Source organism: Gymnoscopelus braueri (genome assembly GCF_963280865.1).
Source record: "Gymnoscopelus braueri genome assembly, chromosome: 5".
Taxonomy (NCBI): Eukaryota; Metazoa; Chordata; class Actinopteri; order Myctophiformes; family Myctophidae; genus Gymnoscopelus; species Gymnoscopelus braueri.
In genome coordinates, this window is record NC_137606.1 from 16,489,127 (window position 1) to 16,503,429 (window position 14,303).

The 14,303-nt window shown below is 44.0% G+C and overlaps 1 protein-coding gene across 2 annotated transcripts; it reads right to left on the bottom strand.

Moving 5' to 3' along the window:
- Window positions 1-8,657: 8,657 nt before the first annotated feature.
- LOC308085009 (cytochrome P450 2J2-like) lies at window positions 8,658-14,050 on the bottom strand. Of its 2 annotated transcripts, XM_080428026.1 has the most exons (9): window positions 13,852-14,050; window positions 13,167-13,332; window positions 12,344-12,496; window positions 11,884-12,044; window positions 11,240-11,416; window positions 11,002-11,143; window positions 10,627-10,814; window positions 10,145-10,286; window positions 8,658-8,911 (listed from the first exon to the last, which is right to left on the bottom strand). In XM_080428026.1, the coding sequence occupies exons 1-9, from the start codon at window positions 14,041-14,043 to the stop codon at window positions 8,736-8,738; spliced, it is 1,497 nt and encodes a 498-aa protein (XP_080284152.1). In that variant the 5' UTR covers window positions 14,044-14,050; the 3' UTR covers window positions 8,658-8,735. The 2 variants fall into 2 exon arrangements, with proteins under 2 accessions (XP_080284152.1, XP_080284151.1); XM_080428025.1 differs by having other exon boundaries at window positions 11,002-11,416.
- Between the last annotated feature and the right edge of the window lie 253 nt (window positions 14,051-14,303).

Below are 14,303 nucleotides of genomic sequence, written 5' to 3' on the forward strand. Positions count from 1 at the left end.
TTAGACAGGGGCCATTTTCGAATTGCAGCCTCCTGAAGGTGTATCTTTAGGGCAGTTTTGAAAGTGAGTAGGGTTTTACACTCCTTTACTCCTTTTGGTAGGGCATTCCACATTTTTGTTGAATAGCATGAGAACGAGTTCATTCCCTTTGTTGAGCTAAATCTGGGTTGAACATGATTCGTGGAGCTGCCTCTGGTGTTATGATCCTGGACTTCGTTAACGTTTTGGAAGTATTTTGACAAATACAGGGGGATCCCAATGTTGTGGTGTATCTTAAAGACCAGGCCCATTGCAAGTTTAATACCAAAGACACATTTGGGGACATTTTGTCTGCGGGGGAAAATAATGGACTGTTGGACAAGGCTGAAGTCCTCTAGTTGGGTGTATCCTGCTGTAGTCATTTCAATCTATGGCTTTTTGCCAACTGCAGACCTGCGGAACCCTTTCTTACTCCATACCTCATTGGACCACACAAAAACATCTCTGAAGAAGTGGTAAGATGGATGCGGGCGCACACACACACAGCTCTCACACACAGTTCTCCGGCACAGCCCTAGTCTAGCCCCATGTTTTGCAGTTCCCACCCGATCTGAACTCGCCGGGTAGATGCAGCCCGACTCAGACCGTACTGAATAACCAGGAGGCTAGCTTGGCCGTTGTCTTCAGACTAGGAGTCAACGATCATCACATGGTCTAGGACCCAATGGGCTACTCTGGACTCCATCCATGCAACAGCAGGCACCACGCATCCTTTCCAGAGGGGCAAGGGTATGAACTCTCCTCCAGGAGAAGTTAACTGGATTGAATTTCCACAGATCATTGAGGGTATCATACCTCTTCAGGCTGATGCCAACAAATATGTATAGCTCTCCATTCTCCTCCCGTCTGGAACAGTCCCCGAAACAGTCGGCTTGGACCATTTGTTCAGCTTGATATCAAATTCATGAAGCACGTTGCAGAAGGCGTCCTTAGCCCTCCCCAGATGTAGATGTACTTGTCTTCTACCAGCACAGCTGTGTAGTGATCAAAAGAATCCCATCTACCTTTTTTCACACAAGTGAAACTAACAGTAGTGTAATTTTGTGAAATAAAAGTAAAATGCTTATAGTAAAATAATAGCAAAAATGTTTTAATGAACATTAATTCCATTGACAAACATTCAAATTAATTAAAATGTTCATTGAGTCATTGTTTTATATTTTAATATTTAATGTAACAACTTAATATCAACCACTCACCAAAGCCACATTTTTCTATTACAGAATTATTACAATTAAATTACTCACCTTATCCATTAAGTGTCCAAAAAAACCAAAAGAAACACTTTTTCCATAACCAGTGGGAAGGACAGCAAATACATGTTCACCTACCATTAATGAACACATTATCTCTTTCTGATTCTCTTTCAGTGTGATGGGAAGAGAAGCAAATGCCTCTTCCAGAGAAACGGACATTTTGTGTCTTTAAATACAATATGATATAATAAGAAAACTAACAATTACAAATAAATACTAAACTACACAATTAAGAAAGGAAGAAATAAACAAAGGCTCAATGAAAAGTGAAAAGTTAATATGGATTTTTTTTTTGTCGTGTCGAAGTGATGCTCTCGTCTCGTATCCCCAAAAGCATGATGTTCTGACCTGAAATCGACATTGGTCAGTTGCATTGAAAAAAACACGTGACAATTTACTGACGCAATAACAGCACTATGCATGCATCCTTATTGACTGCCAGAGGTTTTTCATAATGTACTCACCCACTGCCAGCCATTTTAATGAGTTTTAATAGAAAAAATTTGAATTATTTGTCCGTCTATTTTTTAACATTGAAGTGAATGGATTTTTATTTTTATTTTTTTATATATCTCCTAATTCGTTGTGAATAACGAAAAAAAATTAAGAGGGAGAATTCTCCCTATTGGCGGTGAACAGGTGGATTTGCAATAGGGAGAATTCTCCCTATTGGCGGTGAATGTGTTAACAGGGGGGAGGGGGCAACTAGGGCATCAACCCTCCTCCAGGAGAAGTTCACTGGATTTAACGCAAACATTACATTACATTACATTACATTACATTACATTACATTACATTACAGTCATTTAGCAGACGCTTTTATCCAAAGCGACTTACAATAAGTGTATTCAACATAGGTAGGGAACGAAAACTACTAATCACCAGAAGTCTTTAGTGCATTTTCTGCAAAAACAAGCAACCAAGAGTATACCTAGCGCTAAGGTAAAAGTGCAATATATCAGCTACCTATTTCCATAAACAGATGAGACAAAATAGCTAAGTCAAATGAGCATGAGCTAAAACAATTAAGTGTATCGACTAAACAAGATCCAATAAACAATACAACAATAGAAAACAAGCGTTCGTACAACTAGTTAACAACAAGTAGGTCAGGCAGAGAGGAAGGGTAGTGTTTCCTGAAGAGGTGGGTTTTCAACCTGCGGCGAAATATGGGCAGTGACTCTGCTGTCCTAACATCAGTGGGAAGTTCATTCCACCACTGTGGGGCCAGAACAGAAAAGAGTCGTGACCGTGTGGATCGGCCAGAAGGACCCTTGAGTGACGAGGCAATCAGTCGCCCCGAGGTGGCAGACCGAAGTGGTCGGGCAGGGGTGTAGGCATCGACCATAGCCCGGAGGTAGGAAGGAGCTGTTCCTTTCACTGCCCTATAGGCTAGCACCAGGGTTTTGAACTGGATGCGAGCCGCTACGGGGAGCCAGTGTAGAGAACGGAGAAGGATGGTTGTGTGGGAGAACTTGGGGCGGTTGAACACCAGACGAGCCGCAGCTTTCTGAACAAGCTCCAGAGGTCTGATGGCAGATGCCGGAGCACCAGCGAGGAGGGAGTTGCAGTAGTCCAGGCGGGAGATGACGAGAGCCTGGATGAGCACCTGGGCTGCCTTCTCCGTGAGGAAGGGGCGAATCCTCCTGATGTTGTAGAGGAGGAATCTGCAGGACCTTGTCACTGATGCAATGTTTGCCGAGAACGTCAGTTGATCGTCCAGGGTCACACCCAGATTCTTCGCAGTCCGAGTTGAGGTCACCACAGCATTATCAATGGTGATGGCCATGTCTCGGTGCGGACAGCCCTTCCCCGGGAGGAACATCAGCTCGGTCTTGTCCAGGTTGAGCTTCAGGTGGTTTGTCGACATCCACTCCGAGATGTCAGCCAGACAAGCAGCAATGCGTGCCTCCACTTGGGTATCAGAGGGGGGGAATGAGAGGATCAGCTGGGTGTCATCGGCATAGCAGTGGTAGGAAAAGCCATGCACCCAGAGATGTAGTGTAGAGAAAGAAAAGAAGAGGACCCAGAACCGAGCCTTGGGGAACCCCAGTTGTGAGCCTGTGTGGTTCTGACACAGACCCTCTCAGCATCACCTGGTAGGAGCGATCCGTCAGGTAGGATGCAAACAGGGAGAGTGCAGAGCCTGAGACACCCATCCCCTCGAGGGTGGAGAGGAGGATCTGATGGTTCACCGTGTCGAACGCTGCAGACAGGTCCAGGAGTATCAGGACGGAGGAGAGAGAGTTCGCTCTAGCGGCATGGAGCGACTCCGTCACTGCCAGGAGGGCAGTCTCTGTCGAGTGACCCACTTTGAACCCAGACTGGTTGGAGTCCAGGAGGTTGTTCTGGTGGAGATAGGAGGACAGTTGTTTAAAGACAGCACGTTCGAGAGTTTTAGATAGGAAGGATAGAAGGGAAACCGTTCTGTAGTTCTTGATCTCAGAGGGGTCAAGTGTCGGTTTCTTCAGGAGGGGGGTGACTCTGGCAGTTTTGAAAGTAGAGGGAAAGTAGCCAGATGTCAGAGAGGTGTTAATAAGGTGGGTTAAGAAGGGAAGAAGTTCAGGTGCAATAGACTGCAGCAGAGTGGATGGGACCGGGTCCAGAGAGCATGAGGTGGGGCGACTAGAGGTAACAAGGAGAAGGACCTCGTTAGGGGAGAGGGGAGAGAAGTGGGATAGAGAGGGGATGAGGGGGGGAAGAGGAGTAGATGAAGGTAGAGAGGGGGGGGTGGCAGGCAGACGGGTGTGGGTAGTGCGCAGGGCACCAGCCGGGGGAGGAGGGAAGGAGGATCGGATATCGTTCACCTTCTTGTCAAAGAAGTTGGCGAAATCGTCAGGGAGGAGGGACGAGGAGGGAGGAGGGGGTGGTGGTTGCAGGAGAGAGGAGAAAGTTTCAAAGAGTTTTTTAGGGTTGGAAGCAGAAGCCTGAATTTTAGTGCAGAAAAAAGCAGCTTTAGCAGCTGATAGAGAGGAGGAAAAAGTAGAAATGAGAGATTGGAAGGTGAGAAGGTCCTCCAGGAGGTTGCCATTTCTCCATTTGCGTTCAGCCGCTCTCAGGCTCCGTCTCTCAGTCCGCACCGAGTCCGACAACCAGGGGGCAGGTGGAGTTTGGCGTGCAGGCCTGGTGGTGAGGGGACAGAGATGGTCGAGAGAAGAGGATAGAGTAGAGAAAAGAAGATCTGTGGCGGTATCAGGGGATAGAAGAGCAAAGGATTCAGGGGCAGGGAGAGCAGAGAGAACAGAAGAGGAAAGATCAGTGGAGGAAAGTGAGCGAAGATTGTGACGTGAGGAAATCATGTGGGTAGGGAGGGGCTGTGAGGGGGGAGAGGAGAGAGAGAGAGAGAGTAGGACATGAAGTAGTGATCAGAGAGTTTCTTACCCTTTTCACTGGAAAGAGGAGTGACAGACAGGTTAGCAATAGAGCAGCCTCTGGTGAAGATCAGGTCCAGTTGGTTGCCCGCCTCATGGGTAGGAGGAGATGGGGAAATAACTAGGTCAAAGGCGGCGAGAAACGAAAGTAGTGGGTCTAGCTGCTTCTCAGTCGGGAGGTTGAAGTCACCCAGAAGGATGAATCCAGAGCCATCGACAGGGAAGTGGGAGACTAGATGGTCCAGCTCCTCCAGGAAGCCACCAGCAGGGCCCGGTGGGCGATAAACAACTGCAATGGTGAGCTTGACTGGATGAGAAACAGTGACCACATGAAATTCAAATGAGGTAGGAGAGAATTGTGACAGTGAAACAGGAGAGTATTTCCATTTTCTGGAAATTAGCAGACCAGCCCCACCACCTGTCCGCACGGCTCTGGGAGTGTGAGAGAAAGAGTACACATCTGGCAGAGCCGCGGGCGTAGCAGTGTTTTCTGGTCTGATCCAGGTCTCAGTCAGAGCAAGGAAGTTAAGGGAGAGCAAGGATGCGTAGGCTGAGATGAAAGCAGATTTGCCTTCCACCACAGCCGAGTGGCAATTCCAAAGCCCTCCCGTTACCACTTGCTCGACGTGAGTTGAAAGAGTAGGATAGATGAGATTAGTTGTGTCGCGACATCTGGGTGTAACCCAGTGTTTGTGCGACCACCAGGAAGAAGAGAGGACAGGAATAGGAAGAAAACACATTGTAGATCACTAAACATATACTACTATACACTACTATATCTATCACACTACTATATATGTCACTAATCAATGATACAGCTTATCGTTCAGTGACTAAGTAGCCTTTGTCCGCCTGGCCTTCGTTTGCTGGCCGCCGCTTAAAAGCTGCCGCTTTCAGCTGGTGGTATAAGGCCACTTCAACTGATTGCTAATCGTCTGCCAGGAGTGCTGGCAAAACCACACACTTCACAAGGCAATCAAGTGGCCTATACAGGGTGAAACTACTTATACTACTACAAAGTGCCAATAGCCTACTGCTTGAAGCACACAAACAATACAACTATAAACTACAGACTACCACACAAGCTAATAATACAATACTAATAGAAAAGCACTTAGGGTACCACTACTAGCAGCTTGCTAAATAACAAAATAATGCTACTATACTCAACAAGCCAGAGGTCAGGAGCTCAGTTCACTTCAGATGTTGGTTACACACTGGTTACACAAACTTAAAAGACTTTGCAAAAACTACATTTCAGTGAATATTGGCATGCCATGCATGCACTATGTAGCCTGTGGGACCTCCCAGCCGGCGTCAGCTCACAGCTGCAGGCTGATTAGTTTTGGTTAGGTATCTTTTGATTGCGCGTCGGGCGAACCTGCCGTCATGCTTGGCTGGGCTTGGCATTTATTGATTTTATAGTTGTGTATTTTAACTTGCAGGACACAGCTGTATATAGTATTAAAGTAATGGGAGATTGCATTTGTTTATGTAGGGTTTGGCAACGGCTTAGGCGTAGAATACGACTCTCGTAGATGTATTTTATGATTCTGACATTTTCAATCTACGAGAGTCGTAGACACTATCCCCCATGGCCAAATGGACTCTCAGCTCCTAGCCTGTACGGGCTCCAAACATGGACAAATGCAAAAATAAAGGTGATTACCCCCACGCCCCAAATGTTAACTAACTGTCCGGAGTTCTAGTGCAATGTAATAATCCATATGTTTCAATAAAGAACTGTTTTAATGCCGTCTTTGGCCGATTCTGTCGGATATTCACAATGGGCGGTAGTGACGAAGCTCATCCGGAAATACAAAAAATGTAAACTGGAAGTCAACGGGGGGTGGGGACAGACGGGATTAAAACGAGGGACAGCGAGTGCATTTTCCGGCAGCGGCTGCTGCCTCGGCGGCGCCAGCTGTGGGAGTGTGCTGCGTTTGTGTAACGCAGTCCCCACCAATATTATTTACGATTCTGTGCCTATCGGTACATAACTCGGACGGCGCTTAGTCGAATAGCAGACCATCGGCCGGTCGTCGCGGGCACTCGCGCCTGGAGGCGCTCGGGCGCGACTCCTTGGCCTCAAGGTCTGCTGATTCGGCGCGCCTCCGTCATGGTCCAAAACTATACTTTATCGGCGGAAAAAAGAAGTTGACTGTCGCTCCTCCACCGGCAGTTCCGCGACTGCCGCTCCTCCACCGGCAGTTTCCGCGGCAGTTCCGCTGCTCCGCCGGCAGCTGCCGCTCCACCGCCGGCAGTCACTGCCGGGAGCTGCCGCTCCTCCACCGGCAGTTCCGCGGAAGTTCCGCGGCTGTTGCCGCTGCCGGAGAATGCACTCGCTCCTTCTGATTAAAACAGTTCTTTATTGAAGAATATGGATTATTACCTTGCACTAGAACTCCGGACAGTTAGTTAACATTTGGGGCGTTGGGGTAAGCACCTTTATTTTTGCATTTGTACATGTTTGGAGCCCGTACAGGGCTAGGAGCTGAGAGTCCATTTGGCCATGGGGGATAGTGTCTACGACTCTCGTAGATTGCATTTCCTGTGCACTTTCATGTTCCCTGATGATGGTCCCTACTAATTCTGGTGACCCAATATATTTTCCTTCAGGGCCACCATTAAGACAAAATTACCAAAATATATGCAAGATATATCAATATATAACAGGCATATCAAACAGGCAGATTGGCATGAAACTTAATGTGCTCAGCAAGGATGAACCTTACTGATTTAGGTGACTTTGTACGTACTTACTTACGCCTATAGCCCAACTTTGGGCATGCCACGACGAACAAGTGCTCTCCAGGCATCCCGGTCCTGGGCCAGTTTCGCCAAGATGTCCCCATGTGTGGCCTGATATCTTCACATCAGGTGTTTCTTGGTCTGCCCCCCTTCCTTCTCCCTTGTGGGTACCAGAACAGGGCATATCTTGTGATATTAGATGCAGGTTTGCGAAGAGTGTGGCCAATCCATCCCCAGCGTCTTTGGAGGATTTCTTCCTCTACAGGGTGTTGTCTTGTTCGCTGCCACTGTTCCAGGTTACTGATTGTGTGTTGACCAGCGAATTCGGAGGATTCCTCTAAGGCAGGTGTTGTTTAATGCCTGGATTCTTTTCATGGTGTTAACAGTTCTCCAGGTATCTTCTCCATACAGCAGAACAGGCTTCACCATGGAATTGAAGATCCTGATCTTGGTGTTTATGGGCAGATCTGAGGATCCTCATTCCCCAGATATTCTTCAGCTGATGGAAAGCTGCTCTTGCCCTACCAATCCTAACTTTCATGTCGGCATCGGTCCCGCCCAGTTTATCAACACTGCTGCCCCAGATAGGCGAAGCTCTACACCTCCTCTAGTGCTTCACCTTCTAGTGTGATGGGAGTAAAGCTGTCTGTGTTTTATTTTGAGGACCATGCTCTTTCCTCTGTGAATGGTGAAGCCAAGGCGTGTTGAGTTTGCTGAGACTATGTTGGTTTTCTCTTGCATTTGTTGTTGGGTGTGGAAAAGAAGGGGGAAGGCCCAGCACAGCCTCTAGGGGCTGCTAATGGGGCTAACTAACAATCAAACAGGGAATACCAAACACTTCTTTTGTGTAGCTACTGGCCAAAAGTGTTACAAAAGGTATGGCTTTCAGGATGTCTCTGTTTTTAGCAAGGAATTCGCCTTCACTTCATTCTGTTAATCTGCTTGGTCTGCACTACAGAGGTGGTGTTATATGTAGATGTATACTGTAGGTAGATGAGTTTATTAAGATCCCCATTAGCTGATCTTCCTGGGGTCCACACATAACATAAAAACATGACATTCAACAAGACATTACAGGACAATTACATTAAAATATGACAGTCAATTTCCTTCAAACAGTCAGTGATCACTGAAACCAATAGGTACCGATACCGATACGGTATCGGTACTTATTGGTTTCAGTGATCATAACCTTGTAGCAATATGTAGGAAAGCCAGTCAGACCATGTGATATCCCAGGTAAAGATATTGTTTTATTTATTAATATGTTTTTGTTAAAGACTGTGGAATTGGTATTAAATGGAAAAGATGAATGGCTCTAGCGAACCTTGGCATGAATCTTGAATGGGAGTGGTATATGTGTAACCCCAACGAGTCCTTCTGTACTCAGCTCTACTCCATCAAGGGTGGAGAAACTGAACTTCTGGAACAGACTGACGAAAAACAGGAACAACTCCATTTTTGCGAGGCTTTCTCCTAGACATACACGTTTCCCTGAAAACACACATAACATAATCATAACCTTAGCCATAAACAAAACACAAGCACACACAAATCACTTATAGTATAGTACACATAAGCATACTGTAAATACACCCACAAACAGTGGCAAAATGTCAAGATCAAACTCATTCTAGATCCATAAAAGTGGGGTTTAAGGATAGAAATAGAATGTGGCAAAATGCTCTGTGTAAAAGTTGACCCTAAGGTAGAGCTGGGCCTGGGACAGTGTGGAATCAGGACATCCATGTCCGTATATACCTGTGAACTCTTCAAAACTCTATAGTTATTTCCAATACAGCACCTCCAACTATAATCTACTGTAGTGGTTCTCAACATGTGGGTCCCCAAATTATTTTGGGGGGTCCCCACATGATTTGCTTAATGTGCAACATTGTTTTCTCACTCAACAGTAAACAAACCAACATACAGTAAAGTTAAAATTTTAAGGACTTTTATGACCTTAATACTGCAACAAAAAAAAGACTTTACTGTAAAAAGTAATCAGCAAACTATAGTTTAACATTTATTAAAACATTGGCCAAATTGTGAAATATTACCTGAGATAGAGGCAAAAACTGTGAAAATAGCCGATCTACAAGCTCAAACGCCTCGCAACGTGAGGCGTTGGGAGCTTGTAGATCGGTTATTTTCCCAATATTTATCTGTTGAACCGAGTCAAGCAAAAAGTTATGCTTCAACTCCTACAAGTGCTTGTCAGGGTGGGGGTTCCCAGTTCAAATATGATTGTTTTGGGGGGGTCGTGGCTTGAAAAGGTTGAGAAACCAATGATCTACTGTTTGATGGAGGGTTGCTTGTAAATCCTAATGCAAATTTAGATTGGATGTAGTTCCTAATAACACAAACTACCTCCAACTGTTTATGCTTCCATCTTATTTGTCTGTCTTGTTTGTGTAGACGGTATATTCAATTGATCTGTCGATATCAAATAATAAAACCAAGACATTATAGTGGGAGTGATGATGTGAATTCCTGGAATGGACTTGCAAAGTAACTTTTTTTAATCAACAGCTAAACCATGTCATGTGACATGCTACTTCAAATTACTTACTTAATTATTATTAATTACTGGGACTACAACAGACAATTGCAAATGAACATTTCACATGCAGCAATCTGACAAACAAATTGTCCACAATTTTCACACATTGCTAGTTCAAGTTCCAACCAGTCTTATTTATTACTAGAAAATGTGCAAAGTTTTACCTGCAGAGAAAGGCATGAAGGCCTCTCTCCTCACAAACTTGCCATCGGCATCTAAGAAGTGTCCAGGATTGAAAGTGTCTGGAGTTTCCCATTCGTTCTTGTCAAACAGTACGGAAGTCAGGCTGGGCAACAATGAAGTTCCCTACACAACACAGGGGGGAAAACAAACCTACTGTACTGGCTTCCATTTATTGTGAATAGATGGCTTGTAGTTACACATCTTCATAAGTATAGATTTGATAGAACATAGTAGCGACTAGCGAGATATGTATTATTATTATTGCACTCCATACTTTTACGTGGTTGTTTTTATTGCCTCTGAGACACTTTGCAAACATTGCTTTGCTGGCTAAAATATGTATGAATAGGTGGACCTTTGGCAGTGGTAGAAAGTAACCAAGTACATTTACTCAAGTACAGAGTGTTTCTACATTAATTATTGCTACTTTTACTTACGTAAAAAACTAGCTTCCACCACTGACCTTTGGTACAAAGAAACCACCCAGCGTTGTGTCCTTATTGGCCATCCTGAGTCCATTGAGAGGCAGAATATTTCCCATCCTCTGGATCTCATGGATAACAGCATCAGTGTAGGGCATGTTGGGTCTGTCGGCCATATTGGGTTGGCGGGACTGTCCAATCACTCTGTCTATCTCTGCCTGGACCTTCTCTGTGTGATGAAATAGAAGGTTTTTAAGCATTCAATAATCAAATAAGGTAATACACTGTTAGGGGGTAAGTGTCTTGCAGGAACACTTCGACATGTAGATATCATATGGTTTACATATCAACCAGTTTCCTGACTGAACTAAATTCGACTATGAGATTCTTAGTGGTGTAGGCCTTTGCATTTTCACCTTGAATATGGGGCCACTTGATGAGATAAACCAGGGCCCACTGCAGAGTGGTGGATGTGGTCTCAGTTCCAGCCAGGAACAAATCTAAAGCACATAGAGCCAGGTTGCTCTCCTCAAAGCCCAGGTCCGTCTCTCCTTTGTGCTTTTGAAACATGGGGAAAAGACTCAGTGAGTTCAATAGACTGAAAGAAACAACAGATATTGTGCAGTGTATGTGTAGTGCAGTTTGCTCACACACCTTCTGCATTTCTATGATGAAAACGTCAATGTAGTCTCTGGGATTGCTAGGATCCAAGTCAAGCTTGTGTGTCTTCACCTCCTGACGAATAAAGGCAATCAAATCCTCATAGTTGGCAAACATTTTGTTGTGAGGACCTGGCATGTGCTTCATGACTGCAGGGATTGCCTCATACAGCTACAGTGAGAAAACAGTTAAAGGTGACAAAGAAAACAACCTTACATAATGAGATATAGATAGACCTAATGTATTAATGCTACAACACATGTTTTAGGCCACTATAACACGGGCCCACGTTTTATAGGCCCGCGGTTAGATGCCCACAGTCCAAAGGTTAAACATTTATCTAAAAGGGGCATCCCTAGTGTCCTTGTACTTTGTATACGGTAGGCTACGTGACAAAGCATATTTCTTACACAGTATGAATCTGAATTTAAGATGGGAGTTATTCACACTCTCTTAGACTACATGTGCCCTGTGCTTACTACTGGAGATCAGTTCCTTCAGATTTTCTTCAGAGAGAGAGAGAGAGAGAGAGAGAGAGAGAGAGAGAGAGAGAGAGAGAGAGAGAGAGAGAGAGAGAGAGAGAGAGAGAGAGATGCCCTATACAATGAGATGAATGAGTTGGATGGATATTTCCTCACTAGACCCCAGGCAGAGCCCTCCAGTTGAATAGCTTCGTTCAGATTCTTGAGCAGGGTCTGAAAGTCGTGGTCACTATAGTCAAATCGTTTCCCAAACACCATCCGGCAGATGATGTTAGACACAGCGTTGTTGAGTAGGGATGCTGGGTTGAAAGGCTTGCCTGGAGAAAATGTCAGATTTCTCTGTTCTTTGCATAATATAATTATTCCATTTAAGGAGTTATTATTTGATGTCGTCCCATTCTATTAATGTTGTCTTTGATAAGATAAGGTAAGATAAGATAAACCTTTACTGATCCCCAGAGGGAAATGTACGTGTTATAGCAGCACCAGCAGTAAGAATGAAACATAGGAGAGGTACAGGCAAGAGTCCTGAGTCACACTAGATAAATACAAATAAAATAATGAGCTTGTAGTTTTCTTTTCAACGGTACTTTCTTCATAACTGCTGCCGACCTACCTTTCTCATTCTCCATCTCTTCCTGGAGGTAGCGACACTCCTCGTACAAACTCTCTTCCAATGAACTTTTACCCATTCCAAACCTACGCAGGGTGGACAAGGCAAAACGCCTCTGTGCCTTCCACCTTGGGCCGCTGCTCGGGAACAGACCATCTACTCAATGAAAAAACATGGAGAGACAATACACAGTTAAATCCTCAGTGTTATGTTCATTGTTATACTCTCAGTTAAATTAACACTGAGGATTTTACTCTGTGTACTGTACGTTAAAAAATAATGTTATGTTCAATCATTGTGTGTACGTGTATACTGTATGGATTTGAGGGCAGTGGTGGAAAAAGTACTCACATTTACTTAAGTAAAAGTATCTATACTGCAATGTAGAAATACTCTGTTACAAGTATCGAGTAAAAGTACAAAAGTATTGGTAAAACATATCATCTAAAATGTGTAAAAATCTTTAGAAAATAGCAGATCTACAAGCTCACAATGTGACGCATTGTGAGCTTGTAGATCTGCTATTTTCAAATGGACGAAATGTATATAGGGCTGAAGTGGGTAACGTATGTTTTAATAGTAATAATAATCAAAATCTACAAAGTAACTTCTAACTAAAGTTGTCAAATAATAGTAGTGGAGTAAAAGTATAATTTGTAGTGCAGTAGAAGTAAAAGTACTGAAAATTGTAAATACTCAAGTAAAGTAAAAATACCTCAAAATTGTACTTAAGTACAGTTACTTGAGTAAATGTACGTAGTTACTTTACACCACTGTTTGAGGGAAGGGGTGGTGCATAGTATGTGAGTCAGACAGAGAAGTTCACCTAAGCTTCCTGAATAAACTCTGTCTGCCACTGGGCTGTATGGCCGATCTGCAAAGGTCTCTCCTTGTGTCACCAGTGCCTCCTTCACCATTTTGTATCCTGACACAACCACGATCTTATCAATGCCGAAACGCACGCTGAACACATTCCCATAGACCTCGGCCATCTGTGGACATAACAAGAGCAGATATTATCGGACAAAGTAGCATTTTTGTGACCTAATACTTTATTGATTTTTTTATACATGAACAACAATCAAATCAACAAATACTAATGACTAATCAGTCATATATTATTCATTACTGTACTTACTTAATTAGTATTCATTAAATAAATTATTTGGCAAGTATGTGTTCTTAATTTCACTTTGTCTTGTGAAGATATTGCATGCAAGTTATTATTAAGCAAATTTGAATTAATTAATTTGGATTAGGGTTAGGCTTAGAATGCAGAAGGGGGGGGGGCTGGCAGTATTACCAGGGTACATAATCTTTTTCACAATTGTCTGGCTAACTTTGTAATCCTTTCTTCATCACAAACTATTCTACCAACTCCCCAAGTAGGTCTATCCTACATCCTTCAACTTATGCCTACAGTACATTTCAAAATGATATTGTTTCCATAACATGTGAAAAGGTAACTTCTATTGTGATTTGAGGGGTGGGGGAGCATTGCCTTGCCTTACCTTGGTAAAACTAATGTGAGCCCGCTCTATGTCAATACTGAACATGCTCCCTACAAAGGGAAGAGCCATTGGTCCTGGTGGATAGTTGGATGGATTCCTGTATTTGAGGTAATCAAATATCAGGAGAGAAACACAAATAAACAGCAGTATTCCCTTGAAGTCGAGGCCTGTCAAAAAGGCGTAAATCCACATTGTGAAGCTGAACCTGATCAGCAGTCAACAGTGTTGAGTGGGGTGTGTGTGTGTGTGTGTGTGTGTGTGTGTGTGTGTGTGTGTGTGTGTGTGTGTGTGTGTGTGTGTGTGTCTGTAGTTGAAAACAAGGTACAGTACGCTGAAGCTGTCCTGCCACTCCTTGTGTGTACTAAGGTGGTAGTCATAGTAATCTTAAAGGTGTACTGTACCAGAGCATTAAGCCACACTCTTGAAATACAGATATGACTTTATTTCTCATG